At 43.5% G+C, this 27980-nt stretch overlaps 1 protein-coding gene across 1 annotated transcript; it reads left to right on the top strand.

Annotated features, from left to right (window-relative positions):
- Positions 1-200: 200 nt before the first annotated feature.
- prdm14 (PR domain containing 14) lies at positions 201-27980 on the top strand. Its single transcript, XM_067977139.1, has 10 exons — positions 201-302; positions 5781-5948; positions 8174-8819; positions 8948-9004; positions 9112-9272; positions 9520-9787; positions 9881-10083; positions 11607-11708; positions 12545-12767; positions 27880-27980. The coding sequence occupies exons 1-10, from the start codon at positions 201-203 to the stop codon at positions 27978-27980; spliced, it is 2031 nt and encodes a 676-aa protein (XP_067833240.1).

Genomic DNA, 27980 nt, shown 5'->3' with positions numbered 1-27980 from the left:
TGCTCACATTGGAGAAGGTTAGGAAGTGGTGTACCCCAGGGGTTAGTGCTGGGTCCACTTTTGCTCTCTATATATAAATGATTTGGACTTGAGTACAGGGAGCACAATGTTGAAGTTGGCTAATGATACAAAAGTAGAAGGTTTGGCAGACAGTGAGGAGAACCGTAAAGACTTCAGGAAGAGATAGGTAGCTTAAAAGAATGGGGAGACAGATGGAACTTGCATTGGATATGGATAAACGTGAGGACATTAAAGGCACAGAGAGTGTGCAGTATAGATTCGTCAGGATGATGCCAGAGTTGGTAAACTATAATTATGAGGAGAGACTTGAAATACTTGCACTATTTCCACTGGAACAGAGAAGGAGATTCAGTAGAGGTTTTTAAAAATTGTGATGGGTTTTGATAGTGAATAGGGATAAACTATTTTCTCTGGTTAGGGAGTCAGTGATGGGGGTTAGCAATATAAAATAGTTGCTAAGAGAATGAGGAGAGAGTTTAGGAGAAATTTCTTAATGCAGAGGGCTGTTGGAGCATAGAGTTCTTTGCGACAGGGAATGGCTGATGCAGAGACCACTATCTTTTAATGGAAAATTGCTATTTATTAACGGGATTAGACTTTGATTTCTCTAGCAAAGAGCCGGTACAGACACAATGGGACAAATGGCCTTCTTCTGTGCTATTAAGTTCTATAGGAAATTACTTTAATGAGGGCTGTGGAGTAAACACTGCGGAGTGAGGGGAACTGAGTTGGGAGGAGGGCTTGAAGGAGTAAGGACCATTGAGAGGAGGAACCAGAAGCAGCTGTGCAGGTTGCCTTGATTTTAGAAACAAAGAGCTCTTTGTATTTAGTATCAGATGTGAGGGTGGATGGATATAAGTGGAGAAGTAATGCTTGGAGCTGTTATTGCTCTACAAGATTTGATCCTAGAGGGGGAGTAGTAGTCCTGCTTGGGATGGTCAAACCAATCTGGTGGTGAACTGCAATCACATCACATGCACCCAGTCTGCAGCCAATGGACTTGAGTCTACAGAGGTGGCTGTTGTAGATTTTCCTCCAAAGTAATGTTACATTTAACCGTTATACAACAATAGTATTTGCATCCAACTGGAGTGACAAAAAAATGATGGGTGTCGATGTACATGAATATTTGTGTGAAACAACCAACAGATGGCACTTTAAGATAAGTAAGGTATGGAGAAAGTGACAGTGAGATATATAGTTCAGATATATTGTAGGTTGTGAGATATGTTTATTTTAGTTGGGTGGATGTGATTAGTTGCCTTGATAACAAAAATTACTAAATGATTTATTTTAATCACAAAATTGTAAAATAGCAGGCATCTTAAATTCATTCTTCATGTTGCAGATCCCAGATCCAATCTGATTTGCAAACCTGATTGGCTCAGGAATCAACAGCATATGCAAAGATCAGTAAAGCATATGTTAAAAATAAATAAGAGTTCTGTAAATGCTGGTACTGCACTCAAGGACTTCATGAGTGGTTCATGTGATTTAATTTAATTATTTTTAATCAAGGAGTTATAGACTAGTTAATCTAGAGAATAAGCGGAAGTGAGTATGGCTTTAGAAGAGATAGGTTGTGCCTCACAAATCTGCTGGGATTCTTTGAACAGGTAACTAAATGAATTGATAAGGTGAATATAGTATATTTAGAATTTTAGAAGGCAATTGAGGCTTTTAAAGAAGATAAAGGAATATTGAATTAATAACAAATTGGACTGAAAATTGCATCAATAAGAGAAAATAGAAAGTGATGATGAGCATGATCCCTCTTGTCTCAGCTGGTTAAGTAAGTGAGTAATTGAGCTATTCAAGCAAGGAAGGTCCCTGGTTCAATTTCCTGGGCTGTCCTGAGTTAGCTGATTTCAGCCAGTGCAGTGGCAGTACTGCTACAGTTGAACTCAGAACGTATATCCGGGGAAATAAAAATCCTGATTCCTATACAGGGTCTCCTGTTCAAAGTGTACATATGTGGAGATCAGGTATGGACAGGAGTGGAATGTTTGCAATGTCTCCTGCTTGCCCCCACCTATCTCCTGCACTATAATAGCCTGCCTACACTCATTGTCTAGGTCACCTGTGTGAGATGCTGGAGGGAGAGGAGGAATGGGAAGGGGGAATTGACAGAAAAAGGGAGAAACTGATGATTAATAATAAAAGGCCACATTTTCCACATAATACTGTTGGATCAATAAACTATGAAGGAGCAACAGTAAGGATTGAACAGTGACTGAAAAGTCTAATATATAATAATTAAGCTTATTTATTCAAGAAGTTGCCTGCTGTCTGGTTGGGACCTTTGGAAATTAATTTATTGAATGCCAGTAGTTTAATATTCTAGATTGTAATATTAGATTGACAGCTGAAATGTGTGCAGGTTGCTTTTAGTGTTACAAAGAAATGTCCACATTTTAAGTGTTTTATCTGCGGTTATTCAACTCCTTCGGAGATTAAATCATTTGGGGTGGTCCACAATAATGAAAAATTGTTTGGAATGGAATTAATGAGGCACAATGCCTTTTCATATTCTTTAATTTCTTACTCCTTTTCTAGTGAACGATTGCATTGCACTGCGGTCTGATATCTGCTGTTTGGATGTCAAACACCGACATGTTGAGGCTCTCCTATCCAATGTTCTTGTGCATTGTGTAGTCAGGTCGCTGGTGAGAATCAACTTTAGCACTTTCGAGAAGTGGAAACTGCGACACTAAAGTTGGTGGTCAAACACTCTTGAGAGCAACATCTTCTACTGGGTCAAATGAAAAATTGAGGATAATATAGTCCACTTGAAGTCGCTTCTATAACCCTTGGATCAATCATTTACTTTTATTGGCTGTCATCAGCATTTGTTTTGTTACACGTGTTAGTCAATCTAAAAACAGAGAAGTACACTCACCCATATCTCAACAGACTATAACCAGTGCTATGTGAAGTCAGTAGACTAACGCCCGGTGATATCATTCAATATAGACTGTTGCTTTGTGAAGTCAATTGACTGCAGTAGTCACTATTTCCTCGTTTAGCAACAAACCATACCTAGTGTTTCAGTTCAAAGGTATATGTGTGTGTTTAAATACACTGACTGCAGATCTTGTAGGAGGTTATTTTAACTCTTTAAAATAAAGATTTCAAACTATTGCGATAACACGGTGCCGTCATCCCCAGAGTCTCCCTCCCATCTCCTAACAGCCAGTCACAAAGCACATTAGCAAAGCACTAAGAGGGCAGGGGGTATTTTGCTGGGGAATAGAGAGGAATCATGGCGGCTGCTTAAAAGTAAGTAAGAAAACAGCAATTTTAAAAACTGAGCGATCTCAGGCACAAACTATCAAATACAAACCAGTGCTGTAAATCCAATGTCTATTAGTCGAAAAAAAATCACAACTGCAGCCAGATCACGTGTGGTGTAAAAGAAAAAGCTTATTTTCATTAAGTAATTTAACTTTTTTATGCACAAGTGCATTCTGCAAAAAAAAATTAAAAAGTAGTACAAATTTGCACTTTATTTCACCCATCCCTCTAACCCCCTGAAATGCTGGAAATATACAGCGGGCCCATCAACATCTGAACATTAACAGGTAAATATTCTGAGTAGAACTGGTTGTGAGAAACGTTAATGTCGCTTTCCCTTTCTAGATGCTGACTGACCTGCTGTATATTTCCAGCATTTTCTGTTTTTATTTCGGATTTCCAACATTTGAATTTTTTTGTTCTTTCTATCACGAGTGACCTCTTGTTCTTTTGAGATACAACATTCTCTCCGCATCAAACCATACATCTAAAGAATGGTATTTTCGATGTTAATGTCACAGATATAAAACATAAATTCGTTATTCCCAATCCAAACATTTAGGCTTCCCTTTTCATGTAAAGCAGATCCATTAAATAATGCTCTGAAATGAAGGTTGTTTTCCGGTGACACTCATATACTACAAACGTGAGTAAAATACAGTGAATTTGACAGTCTTTCTGCCCGGTCATCATTCTGCTTAATTTTTAAAGATAGTAATAATATTTCATTTCCTAACATCAAATGCTGTGAATTCACATCCGTTTTATTAAACAGATAAAACGGGCCATTTTATTTGTTTCTATTTTCTTCCACTTTGAGAAAAGCTCAGTACATTGAAAACCCTGCATCCCGCAATTATATTGCTGTATTAGTCTCCGTACTTATTGATTCCTGAAATCCATGGTTCTGTGGATTGCATAATAAAAATCTTTCTATTATGGTTTATGGGATGTATAATAATATTATAAACAATAAATACACATCTAATCACTTTGATTAATTAGTCATCTCCCTTCAGTACAACTGACAGGCGTTTAGTTTTATAAATAAATCTCGGAAATGACTACTGTTGCTAACTTTAATGCTGTCTGCACAAAACAAAACTTTGGACATTTAAAAGTAAATTTCAAATGAAATCCGAACAACCTCCCTTAAACCAATCTCCTCTTTAGTGTTTGTGCTTTTTAATTGCCAGTGCGGATTGACACTTTCTCACTATTCCAAACCATATTTTTTTTAACAAATATTCATTTCATTGTGAACGTTATTTCTCTGTATCACCGTCTGTATCTCCCTCCAGAAACAAAGCAATTTTTATTATAAATCCTGCTGCTCATTTAAAACGGAACTGTTCCAGGTATATTCTATAACACTGTAATCCGATCGGTGCTGCATCCACACTAGTTGTATCGCGACCGGACTCGGTAGATTATATCAGCAGATTTACTGGAGCGCTCCTGGGAAGTAAAATCATTTCGTTTTCATTCCGATGTAAGTTTTTCTCCCATTTATATTTCACCTTATTTTGATGCAGAATATGATTGATAATTCTGTTTTGTAATAATTGACGTTGCCTTAAATGATCCATTTCTTGTGCCGTTTGATATGTTTCAGTAAATAGGCTGATGCATATTTTCATATTGTTGACAAAAGCTTTGATTTTACGCCTATTTAGTGGTCTTGCGCCAAGTAGTTATGGGCTGTTTCAAATATTTAACATCCAATGTATTGTACTATATATTAGTGATCTTATAGAATCGAATGAAAATTCCTTTGAGACTTTTTGAAGCATCTACAATCAGTGTCTGATATACCAGTATAGGGACTTAGTAAAGAGGTACTTGAACTGCGTGTGAATCGATGCTTAGTCGTCCTAGAATGTTAGATTCATTTTATGTATGGATATGAATGTTTAATAAATATGGGCAACAGATACAGCTGCGTTATATAGCTGTGAGGGGATTGATTTGGGGTTAGCACTTGATTTTAACCTTCAGCTGTTTTAACAAACGATGGGTTGCTTTATTATCTAAGAATTCTTCCGCCTTGGCCGAAGAAGCGAAATGACCAATTCTCTTTTAAGGCGACTGACCTTGGTGAAATGACCTAGTGCGCACATCTGGATCATCGAGCTGGTTCTGGTCCGAATGTTACAAGAGAGGCGTTCGGAAGATTTTAAGTTGAGGTTTTGGTGTTATGTTGGGCATTATTGGATAGGCCTACACTAATAAAACCACATCTCAGTTTGGTGTCAGCTACAACGCTGTTCAAATAGGAAGTGTCCGTTTGCCAGAGCTAGTGGATGCGGTGGCAGCGAGCTGCGAGCTTCTAATGTGTTAAAGTGCAGTCCCCGGGGGTGAGATCTCACTCTCTGCCCCGCTCTCTCTGCCTCCGACCAATAGCCGCGGTGAGGGGAGATGCTGCAGCTCCTCCTGTTACTCACTCTCTTGCCATCTGCCCTCAGCTGACCACAAGCACAGCACAAGCTTTCAGAAACAGCAGCTCTGCAACCAGCCTTAAAATTCAAGACCCCATCACCCAACTGGCACAGAAAGGGGATTCGCAAAACAGTTCGCAATTACAGCTTGCATCTGATGTCCTGAAGGATTTAGAGGACTTTATAGCAAAACAGGTAAGTGACAGCAGCTCGTCCTAAAATGTTTCTTTTAGTGACTCTGGTAAAAGAGTGTCATTCTTTAAAGTGCAATAATTTTTTTAAATTGGGGGTCGAGTTCTAACATCCGTTTTACACCAGCGAGAGTATTAAAAAGTAATTGATCAAACTGGCATTTTGTTTATTCAATACTTAACCAAGGCGTTAGATGTGTTCATTATCTAGTTCCCCCTGACCTCTGCGATTGACCCGATGTTCTTTAATTTAAATGTCACGACCCTGTTTTGTTTCAATTATTGGCGAATATTGATCCAATGGATAATATCGAATTCATTGCACTTTGAGCTGAATGTTTAGATTGCCAACTTTCTGCTCTGCAAATGTTAGTGTTCTCCCGTGTTTTATATCCATTTTCAGTTAAGGAATTAAATCGTTCCACTGATCACTTTGGAATAAGGAGGGATATGAGGACACAGAATGAATGAGAATGTAACAAGTTTTAAAGAAAAATATTTTACATAATTAAATTGCACGGGGTAGATTGAGTTGTTTAGGTTTAGACGCACACGATTACAAATTAACTGCAAAGTGATACTTCGTTATCTCATTCGTAAATACAAACCGTGTTGATGCAATTTATAATGCTACTTATACTCCAAACAAAAGTATTAGGAACATTAGGAACGAGTAAAATGGTAGCAAAAATATTTGTGGTTTGTTTCTTTGGGCTGAAGCGTTCAATCTAATGAACGTTTAATTGAATAAGGCGAATTCTTCATCCGTGCGGTATCGGTGACAATTTCCTGCATTTTTAAGGGAACGGTAAAGACTGGCCCACTTATTCTCAATGCGATTTCTCGGATACAGCAGAGACACCACGGCAGTATTTAATGACAGCAGTTTTTGGAAAACATAATTGAGGGCGAAATGTGGTCTTTACACCAACTGATATTTGCTTTGGGGGTGATAACTTTTCCAGAAGTGAAAACCTAATGGATGATTCCCAGGCAATTCTGCAAGTGAGCCGGGCTCCAGTACAATCGTTTCCTGATCAGATCTTACTTTAAAAGAGACTTTGCTAAGAACCCCAGTGTATTTTTTTTTCTTCTGGGAGAATTGCGGGCAGGGTTGCTTTTGTTTCAGCCCTTGACTGGTTAATCGCTGCAGGCCGTTCATTTAGAAACGAGCCGGTAGTCTCTTAATTATCTGTCTTTAGAGTCGCGCCATAATTTGGGACCCGATTGTTCTCCAGGCTTTTGTTTCACAGAAGCTAAAAGTTGTGTTTTGAGTTTGCTCCCGCATACATAGAACAGGTAGGAAGTTTTCACCTCGTTTGCAGAAGAACAATAAACTTAGTTTCATGTTAGAAAAATGATGAGTTTTACTTTTGTCTCTAAACCTCTTTAGGTTTGAAAACTAAATTGTCCTGATCTCATGAATATAATTTCAAATTGTTAAATGTAAATTTCGTTGGGTCGAATTCCTCAGAATTCTAATTTGAAGTGTAAAATTCAGACACTTTTATAAAATTGCTGCATATGTATAGTTTTAAATTGATTGTAATAACCGATTGACAAATTTTGAATGTAACGTTTTATATTGGAGTTTTAATGACTTACATAATTTTTTTTACGGTGAATTGTGTCCAATATATGTACAGTCTTCATTTGATAATTGCTTTTCAACTGTGGTTTCATATACCTTATCCGAATAGTTGTTGAATGTCCTAACTCCTGGCTTGTAACTGCTTTCAGCTCTGTTAACATTTGTATGGAAACGAACTAGATCTGTGATGTTGGCTCACTAGAAACGCAGCCCACATCACAGTGTGGTGTCTTTTGTCCACCCAACTCACTGGATGTGAATTACACAAGCTTTCGGGATCACATAGGTCCCCCCATCAGGTGAGAAATAGAAAGGGGTGTTCCAGTCACAATGGGATAGGAGTTTGTTAGGCAAATGTCAAAGCGAAAATGTTATCAGACTCCAGGGAAAGTCATCGAGATCCTCCAAACTACTGAAAAGCCTTCTCCTTTTAAAATCCACATTTCATAAAGAACCCAGCTTGTACAAACTCATCTTTTGATGAGGAGGCTGAACTAACTTTATCACAAAGAGGGAATGGTCACGGTGCGTTTTCCTAACCATTAGTGTAATTAGTTTGGTCCATGATTGCAGGGATTTGTGCGAAGGAAGTGGTCTTTACTTATGTTAATGTAAACATGTATTCACACTGGTTACAGTTCTCCCTGGTCATTCACAGACGATCGGGTTGCTGCACAGTTCCAATTGGGATGTCCTTGTCAGTAAAGGAGCAACTTTACCCGATTGAAACATTAAAAACGGCGACTCCTCCAAGAATCCCGGGCTATTACTCTTCCATCTTGCCCCATCCCCATTATCTTGATGGGCTCCGCTCCTCCGAAGAAGTCTTCCAGCCTCTCAAGTCCCTGGGCAGGCTGGTCAGTGACTCCGGCTCAGTCATGCCTTTCAGTTTCAGCAACTTTTCATTTCTCAACGAGTCTCCCTCCATAACCGAGCGGATCTGCAGCATTTTACCGGCTGCGTCTCTGCCCGTCTTCAGTAAAGTGCCGAACAGTATTAACCCCGTCTACCCCCGAAACCACCACAGGCCAGCGGTTACCGCCTCTCGCTCGATTGCACTGTCCGATCCCGGGGAGCAGAAGAGTCGGGGCTCCTGTATCCAGCCGAATGCTCTGGGCTCTCATCGCTATCTGGTTGAGGTGAATCCAACAGCTCGGAGATGCCAGTCCGGCCAGTTCACGGAGGAGGATCTGAACACGGTTCTGTACGGGCACATGAGCACGGGTGGTCCCGATCAGTCGGTCGGTCATGCTATCTCAGGACTGCGAATATCCGGAAACACAGGTACTGAGCCCAACCTGTCTGAGTTTCATCTCCATTAGTAACCCAGCTAAACTTTCTACAGGAGGGGATTTATTTGGAACAACACAGGATTTGGCCGGTGACCATCTTTCTGCTTCTTTACTCTGCAGGTGGACCCGAGTCCCAGGTTCAGCAGCTGGACAGAGACTCTCTCGAAATCCCAGAGGGTGAGTATGGGAATGAGGGAAGGAGGAGGTGGTGATACTCCGATCTGCTTGTGTCTCGGTTAAATCCTGTGCAAGTGACTGTGTGCCCCTCTCTTCCCCTCTCTCAGGGCTCTCTGTCACTCACACCTTCTACGGTGGAGTTCCTCATCTCGGCGTCTTCTGTTCCCAAAATCTAATCCCCAAGGGGGTCCGATTTGGACCTTTTACAGGAAAAGTGGTGAATATGAGTGAAATTAAAACCTATGATGACAACTCCTTCATGTGGGAGGTGAGGATTACGCTGTTATATCTCAAATTAAACAGGGGGAGTATGTCTGATTACTTTTAAATGTGCAACTAAATACGGTACATAAATGAGGTTTACAAATTGTTTGGTTAAATTTAAACGTTTCGTTCTACGAGAGAAAAAAGTTACAATGTGTGCTATTTGCCCTGAAACCGCCCGGTTGTGTGTGTTACTTAACCTGTTCTATCTGCTGCCAGTCTGCTCTCACATGGGGCAACTTCTCTTACAGATTTTTGAAGACGGCCGACTGAGTCACTTCATAGACGGGAAAGGGGCGGCTAGTAACTGGATGGCCTTGGTAAACTGCGCCAGGTCGCCCCAAGAACAGAACCTAACAGCCGTCCAGAGCGACGGGAAAATCTTCTATGAGACATGCAAGGATGTGCGGGAGAAGCAGGAGCTGCTGGTGTGGTATGGAGACTGCTACCTGCAGTTTATGGGAATCCCGGTCACTTTAAAGGAAATGACTGAAAGCCCATTCACAGAGCAGGCTGAAGGTTAAAACACTTAAACGATTTTCTGCCCTTTTGCGGTTTACTGTCATTAGCTGCGATCGCTTGACTGAAATGCGACTTTCATTCTTTTGGCAGAGTCCGGAGAGGGCTTTAAATGTGAGAGGTGTGGGAAGGTATTCGCCTACAAGTACTACAGAGACAAGCATCTGAAATACACCCGGTGCGTGGACCAGGGCGATCGCAAATTCCCCTGTCACTTGTGTAGCAGATCGTTCGAGAAGAGAGACAGACTGAGGATCCACATCCTGCATGTACACGAGAAACACCGGCCTCACAAAGTGAGCAGAAATAGCCAGATCAACAGACTGTCTCCAATGATAACATGACACGACTTATACACCATATCCTGCATGTACATGAGCAATACTAACTGGTAAATCTAAACACAGCCCGCCTGTATTCGCACACGTTGTATTTAGATTTGGTGCCTTTTTAATCTGTTCTTATTTTGAATGAACGAATTTCCCAACATTCCCATGTGTACTATACATTTCCGCTCAGTCCTATCTATCCCAAATCCCGAATGCAGCAGAAACAAAAGGCAGTGGAACTGAATAGAAATATTTAAAATAATCTACTCTAGGGACAATTTCTGCTTAGCAAATAGAAACTGAAATTGTTCCCACTTTCTGACCGTTGGTTTGCCTATATAAACCACAATAATTCATTGGATGTGAAGCGCCTTTGGTCGTCCCAAGGGCTTGACGATGCTTTATATAAATACAAGTCTTTCTCCTTGTTAGAAGCCAGCTGTACTTTTTTTTGTGAAGTGGATACTTTTTGTTTCGATCCTTTACCTGCCGGTTTACTTCAAATGATAGGTCTCTTTCTGTAACTAGCATTTGACTCCACTCCTAACACTGCCAAGTTACAGTAACCGGTTACCATAGTTTTTAGTGATCTCTTATAATTAAACGTTTAACGGAATATTCTCCTTACATCATCGCCCTTTGAATATCTATTACTTGAACTAAATGTATACTGGACACAACAGAAATTAACAAATACTTGTACATACTTTACACATTATAGTAATAATCCACATTGTGACCTTACATCGATATATCGATTATATACTTCCTCGTGACTGAATTTGGAATAAAATATCAATGCTGTTGGTATTTTACCAGTTCCACCATTCTGTACCTGACGTGCAGGACAAACATCTAACTCAGCAGCTGTGGGACACATCCAAAACATCTGAAGCAGCCATGTACATCTACACATTCACAAATATATAATGATCACCAGGTTTAGAAAATCAGGAAGGATATATACACTTGTCTATACATCCAGTAGATAATATGATCCCTCTTCTCTCAATACTGCCACCATCTTCTATGTCTATTTAATTTTTCCTATCAGGGACTTCTATATTTGATATATTTTTCATGAGAGCACCCTTGCCTTTACTTCATTCTCAGTTTGCCATCATATCATCGTTCTGGGAAGCACCGAACCTCTGTTAGTGCCTTCTCGTGGTGACACAGCTGAGAGATGTGAGAATTGCCAGGCTTAACCTATCACTTTATGCCAGAGTGCATTTGTGCTCCTACCCACTACACCATAACATCCCACAACTACTCGTGTGAAAATACTTGCAGTTGAGGTGTCATATTACCACCACAAGTTCTTACCCTGCATTCCCATATCCAGCCCCTCCACTCAATTCAATATAATATTGGTAATCAATTTAATTATATGCAAAATATAGTGCTGCACAGCTATAATCATTGTACAGTCAATTGTGGGACAGTTAGTTTTGCAGACATTTTTCAACGTGTGATTCTCTGTTGGGCAGTGCTCCGTGTGTGGGAAGAGCTTCTCGCAGTCCTCCAGCCTTAATAAACACATGAGGGTTCACTCAGGAGAGCGGCCGTACAAGTGTGTCTACTGCAACAAGGTGGGTAGGCTGCTTCATTTTTTTTTCGTTCATGGGATGTGGGTGTCGCTGGCAAGGCCAGCATTTATTGCCCATCCCTAATTGCCCTTGAGAAGGTGATGGTGAACCGCTGCAGTCCGTGTGGTGAAGGTTCTCCCACAGTGCTGTTAGGAAGTTCCAGGATTTTGACCCAGCGACGATGAAAGAACAGCAATATATTTCCAAGTCGGGATGGTGTGTGACTTGGAGGGGAACGTGCAGATGGTGGTGTTCCCATGTGCCTGCTGCTCATGTGATCATTCATATGACCATTTGTACAATCATCACAGGGCAATGCAGGCAGTGTCTCTCATAGAAAAAAGCACAAATAAATATTACATGGCATAAGTGAAAAGTAAATTTGAAACAGATACAGGAAGAACTTCTTTACTCAAAAACTGCTTATATATTGAGTGAGGTGTTGTGTTGGTTCTGCCAATTCTTGACACCTCGGTCTTGCACAGTTGGCAACAACTTCAAAGTAAACATGCTAGATTTATTAAGTTTGGCAGTCAGGAAGACCCATATTTTACCAGGTCTTCTTGGCTGCTGGTCTTAGTGACTCCTACAAATTTATCTTGGTGTTGCTGTCAGCTGTGCAAGACATGTGCATTGGGAATCAATGGCACTAACATCACTGTACAACAATATACAAATATAAAAAGTGACAAATGTTTGGAATAAACTACTAGGTGTGGCTATAACAAGAGAGTAAGGATGTTAGAGGGAAGAGATTTAATGAACCAAGTGGTCTTGTCCTTGATTGCTCTTATGAGCGTCCCTAATGCATTTCTACTCTTTCTCTTCCCTGGCTGTAGGCCTTCACTGCCTCAAGTATCTTGCGTACCCATATTCGCCAGCATTCTGGAGAGAAACCCTTCAAATGCCGACACTGTGGCAAAGCCTTCGCCTCGCATGCGGCCCATGACAGCCATGTGAGGCGCACACACTCCAAAGACAAAGGGTTTGCCTGTGCACTATGTGGCAAGACCTTCGTGGAAGCGCATGAGCTCAAGTATCACCAGGTGCAGCTCCATGCAGGTTAGTGACCAGGAATTGGTGGTGGGGGAGAGGGGTGCCATATGTCTGGTTGTAGCATTCCCATTGTGTTCACCAAATGAAACTGGTCTGTTTAAACTTGGTAAGTTTAAAGTGAATAGCCAGCTGCCTTGACATTTAAGACTTAAGAGAGCATCAATTTTCTGTTTGAGAGTGGAGGGATTGTTTCACAGTTCACAAGTACTTATTTACCAGCTTCACTGCATTTACTTTGTCATTCATAAATCTATATATTAACACAGGCTAAAATAGCCATTTCTTTGGTCTGCATGGAAACTATTATAGCATTATTCAATCAGTTTGAAAGTGCATAGATCAATGCTATCTGTGCTTGTACTATCATCTGATGGATCTACTTAACACTACACGCATATTGTGTAAATATGGCTGTCAGAAACCTGCCGGCTCCCATTTTCCCCGCACAGTTTTTCCATCTGTTTTCACCTCTCTCCTGAAAGTGGTGGCTCGTGCTGCAGGATGAATCCGCTGGAGTGATTATCCACCTAGTTTTGAACTGGACAGCTGGTTCAGGGGATGGCCATCCAGTAATTCTGAGGAATGAAAAGAGGACAGTTTTTGATTGCTTCCTTTGAAAATAAAGAGCTGAGTAATTATGGGAATATGGCTGTTTTGCCAATATCTAATTAGACATGGTTATTTTAAATATCCCACCCCATCACGTTTTAGATTAGGCCAAAGCATCCTTCTTTATTTATCAATCTAGATAGTGAGTGCTGGCAACTGTTTGACAATGAGGAGTATCACGGCAAGATCCATCTGTTCTTCATCTAGTGTCTACACATGCACACTCTTGAGCAGGTGTTACTGGACAGCGATCAGGGGCAGGAACTCTGGCTGGGATTTTTCCCTGTTTCAATTCTGGAGACAGTAAGGGCAATTGTCATACCCCCACTGCCACCCTTGCTGCGTTCAGTTAACTCAGCACAGAGAAAGAATCAAATCTGTCACCTTCTTAGTCTGCTCGGTTCAGTACACATGGTATATTTACCACTTAACCACCAATGAAGCCTCAGCTGCTATTTTTTGATTAAAAAGGCACATAGGTGTGTGAGACCTCTGTAATGGCAATGAATTGAAGCAACGTACAGGTTTAGAAGTAAAAACTTGTACAATATTGTCCAACAAAATGCTGTATTAAAAATAGTTTTTCACTTCTACACGTTGACACCATCTTCCCATGTGAGGCCTGCTTATTCTGATTAATCACTCATGCACTACAACTTGTGAAAATAGTTTAATTGTTTTACTGTACAAACAGGTAGATGATCAGTGATAGATCCCTACCCTCATCCTTACCCGAGTTTGAACCCAGAGTAAATAGTGACCTGCATTTACCATCAAAGTATTATGAAGTAGTAATACATCTTGTAAACATTCTCAAACCAAATCATAAGTGTACAGTGGTCCCAAATGTGACCTGTAAAGAATAATGTGTGGAATCGGCAGACCTGGCTCCCAGGTTGCTCTTTTCACAGTGACACTGGAGGTCAGTGCATATATGCTCGCACACAAGTGCAGAGCTCCATTCACTGGCTTCAGAATACCAGTTCAACTTTAATATTAGGAGAGAATTGATTCAACCATTGGCTCCCTGCTAGCATTAAAAACGTTCAAAAATCATTTTACAAAGCTACCAGGCGGTCCAATGGATTGCCAGGGAACTTCCTAAAACTTGCAGAACATGCAAAGTCTAAGTGATGGGACTATCTTCTGGAAATACACTTTATGTGATTTCAAAGCTGAATTAATCTATACAGTTTGTGTCTACGTGAAGACGAAACTACTTTGTATTGATGCAAACTTTGTAGTGTAGCAGGCCTATCAGTTGTGGGGTATGAAGATCATGTTCTTTGCTCTTCAATAAATGTTGGTAATCCTTTTAAGAAAATTATGAATTTTCCTTTTAAGAAAATTATGAATTTTTGTTGGTAATCCTTTTAAGAAAATTATGAATTTTCCTTTTAAGAAAATTATGAATTTTCCTTTTAAGAAAATTATGAATTTTTATCCCTACCCTATTAACAAGAAAAGTCCAAGAATATGAGCAATAGCAATTAATTTTAGCATTTATTAAAAAACTGAAAACTATGTCCCCGATGACCTAGCAGGTAAAGGCACTGAGCCAATCAGATCAGTAGGCCGCAGTTTCAATTCATGGTGTATTCCAAGTTAATTGATCTCATCTGAGCAGCAATTGGGGCACTTTTAATTCACCTCAGCACCCCCGGGCTAGGGAGGAGAAAATCAGCCAGAGTTTATCCCCTGATTGATATCCAGTGACCCCTGATGTCTGTGTGGATATTGGGTGAGGATAGGATTGGGTGAGAACAGGACCAGACTTGGCTGTGATGTCCTTCATGGTTGGTTAGCCGCCAACACTCAACGGTCTAGGTTGCAAGTCTGTTGGTCATATGGGCAAGTTACTGGAGGTGCTGCTAATACTCAGAGAACCAAATCCCAGCAAGAATCAATGCCTTCACAAGAGGGGAGGAGAAAATTAACAAAAGAAACCTCTTTGAATAAAAAAAACATTTCTTTCCTTTATTTCTCCTGCCTTTGTCTGAAGCTCACTCAATTTTGGACGATTGAAAATCTCTTCCAGTGAGTGACAGTGAGGGTCAGTAGCCTATTCGAACAGGGATTTAAAAAAAAATTTGTTCATGGGATGTGGGTGTCGCTGGCAAGGCCGGCATTTATTGCCCATCCCTAATTGCCCTTGAGAAGATGGTGGTGAGCCGCCTTCTTGAACCACTGCAGTCCGTGTAGTGAAGGTTCTCCCACAGTGCTGTTAGGTAGGGAGTTCCAGGATTTTGACCCAGCGACGATGAAGGAACGGTGATATATTTCCAAGTCGGGATGGTGTGTGACTTGGAGGGGAACGTGCAGATGGCGTTGTTCCCATGTGCCTGCTGCCCTTGTCCTTCTAGGTGGTAGAGGTCGCGGGTTTGGGAGGTGCTGTCGAAGAAGCCTTGGTGAGTTGCTGCAGTGCATCCTGTGGATGGTACACACTGCAGCCACGGTGCGCCGGTGGTGAAGTGAGTGAATGTTTAGGGTGGTGTATGGGGTGCCAATCAAGCGGGCTGCTTTGTCCTGGATGGTGTCGAGCTTCTTGAGTGTTGTTGGAGCTGCATTCATCCATGCAAGTGGAGAGTATTCCATCACACTCCTGACTTGTGCCTTATAGATGGTGGAAAGGCTTTGGGAGTCAGGAGGTGAGTCACTCGCCACAGAATACCCAGCCTCTGACCTGCTCTTGTAGCCACAGTATTTATATGGCTGGTCCAGTTAGGTTTCTGGTCAATGGTGACCCCCAGGATGTTGATAGTGGGGGATTCGGTGATGGTAATGCCGTTGAATGTCAAGGGGAGGTGGTTAGACTCTCTCTCGTTGGAGATGGTCATTGCCTGACACTTGTCTGGCGTGAATGTTACTTGCCACTTATGAGCCCAAACCTGGATGTTGTCCAGGTCTTGCTGCATGCGGGCACAAACTGCTTCATTATCTGAGGGGCTGTGAATGGAACTGAACACTGTGCAATCTTCAGCAAACATCCTAATTTCTGACCTTATGTTGGAGGGAAGGTCATTGATGAAGCAGCTGAAGATGGTTGGGCCAAGGACACTGCCCTGAGGAATTCCTGCAACAATGTCCTGGGGCTGAGATGATTGGCCTCCAACAACCACCACCATGGGGGTATCACAGCCAAAATCAATCCTGTCCACACCTCATATCTGCATACATGCACTTAAAGGACTTGTCATTGGATAGCGATTGGGAGTGGAACTTTGGATGATTTCCCCCTCCCTAACCCAAGGGTCCTGAGGCCAATTGAAGTGGCACTATTGTCATACTGGCTGAGATCAGCTAACACACCACAGATTGAGGATTGCATCAGGGACTTTCCTGCTCCATGTGACTCAGCTACTCAATGCCTTAATGAGTTGAGCCACCAGAGAGCTGTATAACTGTTTGAAGGCTTCCTGTCGTCATGACACTAAAGGGATTGGTACCAATTACTCCACTTTTCTGTCACCTCCACCACAACTTCTCCTTTAATGGCAAGCTGTGGTCCTTTAAGAACTATTGCATCACCGTATTTTAGAGTCCCCAGGTCAAGCTCTCTGGCAAACTTTTCATGTGCCAGTAGCCTATTCAAATTATTTGGAGGAACTCCTGTCACAAAATTGGGCACAGCGAGCCTTTGGCACTGCTGGTGCAGGTGAATCTGTGCAATGGGCCAGCTCAACCCTATTTTTGCCTTTTTTGTAAATCCAGGGCAAAAGAAGTGTTAATATATAAAAATAAATACTTATGTTCCCAATAGCTGAGGCTGTTGTGGCTGATCGGCAAATATCAGTCTGACATCAATGCTTAAAAATTGGCAAATGCTGTAAAAGTGTAATGAAGCAGTATTTTTGCACTTAATAATACCCTGTTTAGTAATAATAGTTTACTGGTCTGTGGAATATAGCTTTTCATTAGCCTTGTAATACTAATAACTACAAGTAACCTTTAATTTATCCTAAATGATTCGCCTTGGTTAGACTGGGTGGTGCAGTATTAGATGTTGGCCTTTCACTTTGGGGACCTGGGTTTAAATTCAACTCAGACTGATGGGATGAGAGGATCCTATATGAAATGAGCTTAGGCAGTCTCAATCCAGTTTCTAGCGGACATTGCCCCACAGCACAAAACTCCTTAATTTTCCACTAAATTAACAATCTCAATAAGAGAGGCTGTTATGGAATATATTACATTTTTAGTGGAAGTTTATCTTTTGAGATTGGGATTTGACAGAGCAGCGGCAGCTTTACTCTGCATCTCATTGTACTGTACTTGCCCTGGAATTGCTCAATGCTGACACTGAGTGCTGGAAATCTGGTTCAGTATTGTATTCCCCAGCACTAACACCCCTCACCTTGATGGCCACAAAATGTCATGACATAATTTTTTTAAATTACAGATTAAATTGATCAAAGCTTACTGCAGTAATCTTGATCACCAAGAAATGAATGTCATGGGGAAAATATCTTGCTCAGTTGCCAGCAAATTACTAACTGAGAAAAGTTAACTCCACCTTTGAAATATCCCACTTCTATTTCATACCAAACTTTCAAATTCCATGTGCTGGTTTGATGGTTCTAGACTGATCGCCCTCGTGCGCTGCAAATATGTCACGATTGTAAATGAGTATCTGGTTTTGCAATTTGGAAACTTCTGACAAACATGTCAACTTTAAACACAAGCTGACCCTTGAGGGACAAAACTGATTACAAATGTAACATAACAAAAGCCTACTTGTATTTTTTAAGTCCCAACATATTTTCATTAACTCTCCTGTCACAAAAATAATTTATATTTTATTTTAAAAATTCTTGTTTTACATTAATAATTGATTGAATGTTACTGCATACACCACCTGTTTCCACTTCCTCCTCCACCTTCTCAATGTATTCATGGTATTTTGTCATTGAAATCTCTGCAGATTCACACCTTTATAAGTACGCTTGTTACTGTTATCCCCTCCCTTTTTCCACTGCCATTCATCTTGTGTTCCTAGCCTGGGAACCTGGCCTGCCTACCCTAATTAAGGCAACTGCTGTTCTGGAAATATAATATATCGAAACGATAGCACAGAAACAGGCCATTCGCCCAACTGGTCCACGCTGACGTTTATGCTCCACATGAGCCTCCTCTCTCCCTACTTCATCTATCCCTATCAGCATATCCTTCTATTCCTTTCTCCCTCATGCGCTTATCCAGCTTCCCCTTAAATGTAGCCATGATGTGGAGATGCCGGTGATGGACTGGGGTTGACAAATGTAAGGAATCTTACACACCAGGTTATAGTCCAACTGTTTTATTTTAAAATCACAAGCTTTCGGAGGCTTTCTCCTTCGTCAGGTGAGTGACGAAGGAGAAAGCCTCCGAAAGCTTGTGATTTTAAAATAAAACAGTTGGACTATAACCTGGTGTTGTAAGATTCCTTACATTTGTCAACACTTAAATGTATCTATGCTATTTGCCTCAATCACTTCTTGTGGTAGCTGGTTCCAAATTCTTACCACTCTTTGGGTAAAGAAGTTTCTCCTGAATTCCCTATTAGTGACTATTTTATATTTATGACCTCTAGTTTTAGACTCCTCTACAAGTCGAGGCATTTTCTCTACGTCTTATCGTTATCTTAAATACTTCTATCAGGTCACCCCTCAGCCTGCTGTTTTCTAGAGAAAAGAGCCCCAGCCTGTTCAACCTTTCCTGATAAGTGTATCTTCTCAGTTCTGGTATCATCCTTGTGAATCTTTTTTGCACCCCCTCTAATGCCTCTCTATCCTTTCTATAATATGGAAACCAGAACTGTGCACCGTACTTCAAGTGTGGTCTAACCAAGGTTCTACACAAGTTCTGGCCTTATTAACCTGCATCGCTACTTTTAGTGATTTGTGTATCTGTGCCCCTAGATTCCTTTGTTCCTCTACCCCATTTATTCTCTTATTATTCAAGCAGCGTATGGCCTCCTTATTCTTCCTAACAAAATGCAACACCTCACACTTATCTGTATTGAAATTCATTTGTCAATTACACGCTCATTCTGCAAGTTTACTAATATCCTCTTGCATTTTGACGCATTCCTCCTTTGTATTGACTACACCTCGCAATTTGGTGTCGTCTGTAAATTTTGAAATTGTACTTCTGATTCCCAAATCCAAATCGTTAATGTAAATGGTGAACAACAGTGGTCCCAGCACTAATCCCTGTGGGACACCACTTCCCACCTTTTGCCAGTCTGAGTAGCTACCCTTAACCCCTATTCTATGTTTTCTGTTTTGCTATCCATTCTGCTACATGTCCCCTGACTCCACATGCTCTGACCTTAGCCATGAGTCTACAATGTGGTACCTTATCGAAGGCCTTTTGAAAATCCAAATATATTACATCTACTACATTACCCTTGTCTAATCTTCTGTTACTTCTTCAAAGAATTCAGTAAGATTGGTCAAGCATGACTTTCCCTTCTGAAATCCGTGCTGACTATTCTTTATCATATTTTCATTCTCTAGATGTTTTTCGATTACATCTTTGAGTAAAGATTCCATTATCTTTCCTACCACCGATGTTAAGTTAACTGTGGGTGGGGAGGAGAGGCTGTGATGTGGGGGGGGGGAAGGAGAGGCTGTGATGTGGGTGGGGGGGAAGGAGAGGCTGTGATGTGGGGGGGGAGGAGAGGCTGTGATGTGGGGGGGGAGGAGAGGCTGTGATGTGGGGGGGGAGGAGAGGCTGTGATGTGGGGGGGAGAAGAGAGGCTGTGATGGGGGGTGGGGAAGAGAGGCCGTGATGTGGGGGGGGGGGGGAGGAGAGGCTGTGATGTGGGGGGGGGGGAGGAGAGGCTGTGATGTGGGGGGGAGGAGAGAGGCTGTGATGGGGGGTGGGGAAGAGAGGCCGTGATGTGGGGGGGGGGGGAGGAGAGGCTGTGATGTGGGGGGGAGAAGAGAGGCTGTGATGGGGGGTGGGGAAGAGAGGCCGTGATGTGGGGGGGGGGGAGGAGAGGCTGTGATGTGGGGGGGGGAGAGGAGAGGCTGTGATGTGGGGGGGAGGAGAGGCCGTGATGTGGGGGGGGGGAGGAGAGGCTGTGATGTGGGGGGGAGAAGAGAGGCTGTGATGGGGGGTGGGGAAGAGAGGCCGTGATGTGGGGGGGGGGGAGGAGAGGCTGTGATGTGGGGGGGGGAGAGGAGAGGCTGTGATGTGGGGGGGAGGAGAGGCTGTGATGTGGGGGGGGAGGAGAGGCTGTGATGTGGGGGGGGGAAGAGAGGCTGTGATGTGGGGGGGGGAAGAGAGGCTGTGATGTGGGGGGGAGGAGAGGCTGTGATGGGGGGGGGTAGGAGAGGCTGTGATGGGGGGGGGGGAGGAGAGGCTGTGATGTGGGGGGGGGAAGAGAGGCTGTGATGTGGGGGGGGGAAGAGAGGCTGTGATGTGGGGGGGAGGAGAGGCTGTGATGTGGGGGGGGGAAGAGAGGCCGTGATGTGGGGGGGGGAGAGGAGAGGCTGTGATGGGGGGGGGAGAGGAGAGGCTGTGATGGGGGGGGGAGAGGAGAGGCTGTGATGTTGGGGGGGAGGAGAGGCTGTGATGGGGGGGGGAGAGGAGAGGATGTGATGGGGGGGGGGGAGGAGAGGCTGTGATGTGGGGGGGGAGGAGAGGCTGTGATGGGGGGGGGGAGGAGAGGCTGTGATGGGGGGGGAGAGGAGAGGCTGTGATGGGGGGGGGGAGGAGAGGCTGTGATGGGGGGGGGGGGGAGGAGAGGCTGTGATGTTGGGGGGGAGGAGAGGCTGTGATGGGGGGGGGAGAGGAGAGGATGTGATGGGGGGGGGGGAGGAGAGGCTGTGATGTGGGGGGCGAGGAGAGGCTGTGATGGGGGGGGGAGAGGAGAGGCTGTGATGGGGGGGGGGGGAGGAGAGGCTGTGATGGGGGGGGGAGGAGAGGCTGTGATGGGGGGGGGGGAGGAGAGGCTGTGATGTGGGGGGGGGAGGAGAGGCTGTGATGTGGGGGGGAAGGAGAGGCTGTGATGGGGGGGGGGAGGAGAGGCTGTGATGTGGGGGGGGGGAGGAGAGGCTGTGATGTGGGGGGGGAGGAGAGGCTGTGATGTGGGGGGGGGAGGAGAGGCTGTGATGTTGGTGGGGGGGAGGAGAGGCTGTGATGTGGGGGGGGGAAGAGAGGCCGTGAATTGGAGGGTGTGGGGGAGGGGAGCAGAGGCCGCGATGCGGAGCGGGGGAGGGGAGGAGAGGCCGCGATGCGGAGCGGGGGATGGGTAGGAGAGGCCGCGATGCAGAGCGGGGGAGGGGGGAGAGGCCGCGAAGCGGAGCGGGGGTTGGGTAGGAGAGGCCGCGATGCGGAACGGGGGATGGGTAGGAGAGGCCGCGATGCAGAGCGGGGGAGGGGGGAGAGGCCGCGATGCGGAGCGGGGGTGGGGAGAGAGAGGCCGCAATGCGGAGCGGGGTGGGGGGTGGGGAAGAGAGGCCAGCGATCGGGAGGGGCGAGGCTGAAGGTTCCCTTGAGGGGCCAGGGGAGAGAACTCCTGCTCCTTCTGGCCCAGAAATGGTGCAAAAAAAAAGCACTTCCCTTGTGTAGCCGGCAGCTCCCGCCTCCCTTTCACTACCGGGTTTCCCGACCCCTGGGAAACCTGTGCAGCAGCAGTGAATTTTAAATCGGGCTCCCAATTGCACTGTGGAATCTCCATTTTTCTCTTTAATTGACCCCATAACTCCTGTCTGCTCCCCCCAGTGATCTGATGGCGGTGTCCAGCAGTCGAACTTCAAGTTGTCATTCTTGCTTTGTGAGCCTTCATAATAGGCCATTCAGCTGTGGGGACATTATAGATGAATCATATTCTATCCACCTGATATCTGCACACACACTTTCCAGCACTGGATAGGAATCAAGAGCAGGGAGTTGTCTTTCTGATCTTTCCCTTCTTAGCTCAAGGACACTGAAGTGATTTGTAGTACAGAAACTGCTGCCCTGGGTAAGGTCAGCTAACTTAGCCCAGTGCAGGAATCGAACCTAGGACCACCTGACCTGCGTGACTCAGCCATGTAAAATAATAATTTTTCCACAAATTTCTTCAGGTAAGATTATCTATGATTATATATTTCAGAGACAGGTTTACCAGCTGTACTTCAGGTCTATCAATTGCACAATAACTTTGGATGGTAATAGATATTGTTTTGAACCAAAGTATAAGATGTTAGTTTGCAGTTGACTTTTTTGAGTAAAAGCCCAGAGCAGTAGTGATTTTGGTGCACCAGTGCCTGCTCCACCATGCTTCTGCCAGCGTAGTGGGACTAAGGATTTTAAGTCCTCATATGTTTTATTTGCTCTCTTCTGAATGTTACACTTTGGTTTTGCTATTGCCAATTAAATCAGTGCTAATGTGAAATATACATATCAGAAGCACAGCATGAAGGATTTAGGGATATACGTGAAAATCATGAGTACCAATATTATCAATTGTTTGACATGTCTGTTCTCTTCTGCAGTGTTTTCTAAACAAGATCAACGTGTTCTGTTCCCTGCTTTGGTGTCTATATGCAATACTTAATGGCATTGTTTTCCTAAAACAAATTCTAGTAAAATCCCATTAGCTTAGATAATGACTGTTGGCAAAATATTTCACTGTAAGGATATCACAGAGAAACCTGAGCCTGTCCTCACCTGATGACCACACATATATATTTTCCAGCTGGAGTCACTGGATAGCAATCTGGAACAGTAATCCTGGCTGATTTTTCCTTACCTGTCACAAGGAAGGTGACATTGGCTCAAATGCTGCCCTAACTGAGATCAGCTAATTTATTACAAATCAGGAATCCAGCCTGGGATCTTCTGGTCTCCACTGCTCAGTTACATATTGGGCTTAATTTTAACTCTGGGCGGGATTGGTGTGTGGGGGACCGGAAGAAAGCGATCCATCCGGAACTCGGGAACGAAGTACGGCCCGGCCGATTTTAATGGCTGGGGCAGGGGGGAGAAGTCTGGGACAAAGGAGGCACAAGGTTTCCTTGTGGCTGCTCCTCCTGGCCCAAAAGGAACCTGAAGAAAATTTTAAAAATCACACTTATCTGGGCTTCGATCCTGCTTGCTCTCCAGGTTTGTGCACAATTCCTGCATGTGTAGGTTAAATTCGCATTGGGGTCTGAATGACATCATCGGATTCCAACATTATAATATTTGTGAGGCCCCCATCTGCCTGTAGCAGGAGCCTCTGCTGACTGGAAAGTTGGCAAAGATACAATGGCACCAGTTGGGAATGGAACAACATCAGGTCGGTAAGTCCAGTATTGCCCGATTTTAACCCCTCCCATGCACCATTCTTACCTGGCGGTGGGGTGGAAGGTGTTAATATTGATCCATTGATTTTACCAACTGATCCAACATGGACTAAAGTTCTAATCTAACATTTCACCTTTTCATTCAGATGGATGGAAAATTGTGGCTGGAATTTTATCTTTCCAACCTTTTCATATACAACGGGCAGTTTATGATCTGATCCGTTTCACTACGTTTTGATTTATATTGAATATCACCATTTGATTGCAGTTCAGCACTGTTTACAATACAGCTTTGAATTTGGATTTAAAGACTGAAATAACTCATCTAAATGGGGTGAAGTTATTCAGAGTAATAAACCCCCCGATGCAGGTTTGAAATCAGTTTTTAACTAATTTTTGCATCAGTGGGATTCGGAAGACCGGAATTTGAGTGCCTGCTATACAGTTGCCCTGTGTTATTCTGCAGGGGATGCTTGGGTTAGTAATTTGATACATTCTTCCCAGTGACAGGTTTAGGGATGGCATGTAGTATAATGCACTAGTCACAGTGTACCAGATGCAGTATTGGGACTATTTCTAAGAGTGGTGCAAGCCAGTGGTTGTCGTTATATTGTCTGTTTGTGTCACTGTTGATTGGTGCAACGCAGAGCTCTGCACACGTGCACTCCAGTGTCTGTCTGGAGCTCTGCTCCATGCCATCTGACTGTTAAAATTTCAAAAATTAGACGAGAGCTAATGGAATAGTCAATTTTGCTGTACCACTGGAAATTTAAGGTGCGGAGAGACAGTGGCAGTGAGGAGTTGGTGCCTATGGACCACAAAGTGATAGAACTGCTAAATTATTTATTTTGTGACTGTTCTTACCATGAAAGGAGAGGGTAAAGAGATGCCTGAGTTGAGAGAGGAGTGTAGGTGTCAGCCTTGGCTCAGTGGTAGCAATCTTGCCTCAGTGTCAGAAGGATGTGGATTTAAGCCCCACTCCAAAGACTTGAAGATATAGTCTAGGCTGGCACTCCAATTCAGTACTGAGATCTCATTCACCCTCTCAGACGGGAGAGGGGGAGGTCTCCCAGTGTTCTGGCTGTCATTTATCCCTCAACCCCATGGGATCCAAGGGAAAGTGGCAAGTTGGATCCAAAATTGGTTCAGTGGCAGGAAGCAAAGGGTAATGGTTGATTGTTTTTGTACTGGAAGGCTGTTTCCAGTGGGGTTCCACAGGGCTCAGCACTAGGTCCCTTGCTTTTTGTGGTATATATCGATGATTTAGAATTAAATATAGGGAGCATGGTTAAGAAGTTTGCAGATGATTCAAAAATTGGCCATGTGGTTCATAGTGAGGAGAAAAGCTGTAGGCTGCAGGAAGATATCAATGGACTGGTCAGGTGGGCAGAAAAGTGGCAAATGGAATTCATTCCAGAGAAGTGTGAGGTAATGCATTGGGGGCGGCAAACAAAGCAAGGGAATACACAATAAATGGAAAGATACTGAGAGGTGTAGAGGAACAGAGGGATCTTGGAGTGCATGTCCACAGATCCCTGAAGGTAGCAGTACAGGTAGATAAGGTGGTTAAGAAGGCATATGGAATACTTTCCTTTATTAGCCGAGGCATAGAATATAAGAGCAGAGAGGTTATGCTAGAACTGTATAAAACACTAGTTAGGCCACAGCTAGAGTACTGCGTACAGTTCTGGTCACCACATTACAGGAAAGATGTGATTGCACTAGAGAGGGTTCAGAGGAGATTTACAAGGATGTTGCCAGGAATGGAGAATTTTAACTATGAGAAAAGATTGGATAGGCTGGGGTTGTTTCCTTTAGAACAGAGGAGGCTGAGGAGAGATTTAATTGAGATGTATAAAATTATGAGGGGCCTAGATAGAGTGGATAGGAAGGACCTATTTCCCTTAGCAGAGAGTTCAATAACTAAGGGACATAGATTTAAAGTAATTGGTAGGCGGATTAGAGGGAAGCTGAGGAGAATTTTTTTCACCCAGAGGATGGTGGGTGTCTGGAACTCACTGCCTGAGAGGGTGATAGAGGCAGAAACCCTCATCACATTTAAAAAGTACCTGGATGTGCACTTGAGGTGCCGTAACCTACAGGGCTACGGACCAAGAGCTGGAAAGTGGGATTAGGCTGGATAGCTCTTTTTCGGCTGGCGCAGACGTGATGGGCTGAATGGCCTCCTTCTGTGCTGTAAATTTCTATGATTCTATGAACCAACACCACTAAAATGGATTATCTGGTCATTTATATCATTGCTCTCTGTGGGGTCTTATTGGCTGGGTGTTTCCCTGCGTTACAACAATGACTACATTTCAAAAGTACTTCATTCGCTGTGAAGCACTTTGGGACATCCTGAGGACGTGAAAGGCACTTTATCATTACAAGTTCGTTCTTTCTTTCTTTTAAAGGTGATACAATAGGCTTGAGTTTTTTTTTTCTAATTACTTCTTCTCTCCTGACTCTTGCTTGGTCCAGCTCCACAAGCCCTGCCGTGCTTTGCCCAAGTGACCATTCTTCATGTTTCAACTTAGACAGCAACTGTTGCCAAGCTATGTGGCTAGCCCGATCTTGTTCTTTCCCAAAATCCATACATCCACACTTTCCAGCAGGGCTCACTGGATAACAAAGAGAAGCAGGAACCCTGTGAATTATTTCCCCACTTTCCAGCCAGGCCACTGGGCCAGTTGCAGCAGTTCTATTGCAACCTTGGCTGAGATCAGCTAACTTGGTTCAGACCAGAAATCAAACCCGAGACCTTTCGATGTATGTGACTTAGTGCTACATTAGACACTGCCTTTATCCACCATGTCACCAGGGGTTCTAACTATAAGGATAACAAGTTGGCTGCTACACCAGCTACAATTACACTGTAATAAAAGGTTAAGGGATGATTTGATTGAGGTTTTTAGGATTTTGTAAGTAATTAATAGGGTAGATAGAGAGAAACTTTTTCTGCTGGTGGGAGAGTTTAAGACGGGGGGAGGGGACATAACCTTAATATCAGAGTCAGGCCATTCAGGAGAGAAGTTAGGAAACACTTCTCCACACAAAGGGTGGTAGAAGTGTGGAACTGTCTCCCACAATAAGCAGTAGATGCTAGCTCAATTAATAATTTTAAATCTGAGATCGATAGATTTTTGCTAGCCAAGGGTATTAAGGGATATGGAGCCAAGGCAGGTTGATGGAGTTAGGATACAGATCAACCATGATCTCATTGAATGGCGGAACAGGGTCAAGGGCCTGAATGTTCCTATGTTCCTAATATTCAGCAACAGTGATACAAGGAGGGAAATTTTAACCTAACCTGCCCATCGGGAACCCCACGGGATCAGGAGGAATGGTGGTTTTACAACCCGCCCGATATTACTCTCTATTGAAGTCAATGGAGAGTGATATTGGGCAGGGTGTAAAACCGGCATTGAACCTGATCCCGTGGGTTCCCATCCGGTGAGCTAAGTTAAAATGACCCCCCTTGTCTGAAGTAAAAACAGAAAATGCTGGAAACACTCAGCAGGTCAGGCAGCACCTATGGAGAGAGAAACAGTTAACATTTCAGATCTACTGACTTAACTGATCTTAATTAAGGTGTTACACTTGGCTTCATGGCCCACGGGCTAGGGAAGGGAGTAACAGCCAAGTTTCCCACTCCTGGACGGTATCCAGTGACCTTTGTTGCAAGGTGCACATATGTAGAAGAGGTTTGGAACTCTCTTCCGCAAACGGCAATTGATACTAGCTCAATTGCTAAATTTAAATCTGAGATAGATAGCTTTTTGGCAACCAAAGGTATTAGGGGATATGGGCCAAAGGTAGGTTTATGGAGCTAGATCACAGATCAGCCATGACCTTATCGAATGGCGGAGCAGGCACGAGGGGCTGAATGGCCTACTCCTGTTCCTATAAGATCGGGTACTGCTATGACATCCTTCATAGTCACTCCTAACACTCCAAATTCTAGGCTTACGTGAAGTATGGTCACTTGTGGGAGGTGTCAGAGAGGTGGTGACACTTGTGAAACCCTACCTCAAAGAAGCAGTGCCTGCCAAATTGAAGGGAACAAAATTGGGAAAAAATGCAATGAAACAATTTGTCTCTTAGGTTCTAGAAATGACACAGATTGAAAAAATGGTGTCTGAAGTGAACTAGGATCTTGAAACCACTCCAATTAAAATCGCTCATTTACTTCCTCTGGGAAACTTGTTTTTTGGTTGAGGTTCTAACACCTACATTCATTTGCTAATCAGATGAGAGGCTCCAGGTAGATGCCACTGCCACCCAAGAAGTGCACAGTTTGCCAACCAATCAGACAGACTCTGGATGGAGAATACCTTTACAATTCAAGTGA

This window comes from Heptranchias perlo, chromosome 3 (genome assembly GCF_035084215.1).
Source record: "Heptranchias perlo isolate sHepPer1 chromosome 3, sHepPer1.hap1, whole genome shotgun sequence".
In the NCBI taxonomy this organism is placed as follows: Eukaryota; Metazoa; Chordata; class Chondrichthyes; order Hexanchiformes; family Hexanchidae; genus Heptranchias; species Heptranchias perlo.
This window is presented reverse-complemented; position numbering and strand designations above follow the sequence as displayed.

Excerpts from the sequence above, each read along its gene's own strand:
- prdm14 (XM_067977139.1), top strand. The coding sequence starts at position 201 with ATGGGGAGACAGATGGAACTTGCATTGGATATGGATAAACGTGAGGAC. Across the intron at positions 9,788-9,880 it reads ATTCACAGAGCAGGCTGAAG|AGTCCGGAGAGGGCTTTAAA; the intron begins GTTAAAACACTT and ends TTCTTTTGGCAG. Across the intron at positions 11,709-12,544 it reads AGTGTGTCTACTGCAACAAG|GCCTTCACTGCCTCAAGTAT; the intron begins GTGGGTAGGCTG and ends CCCTGGCTGTAG.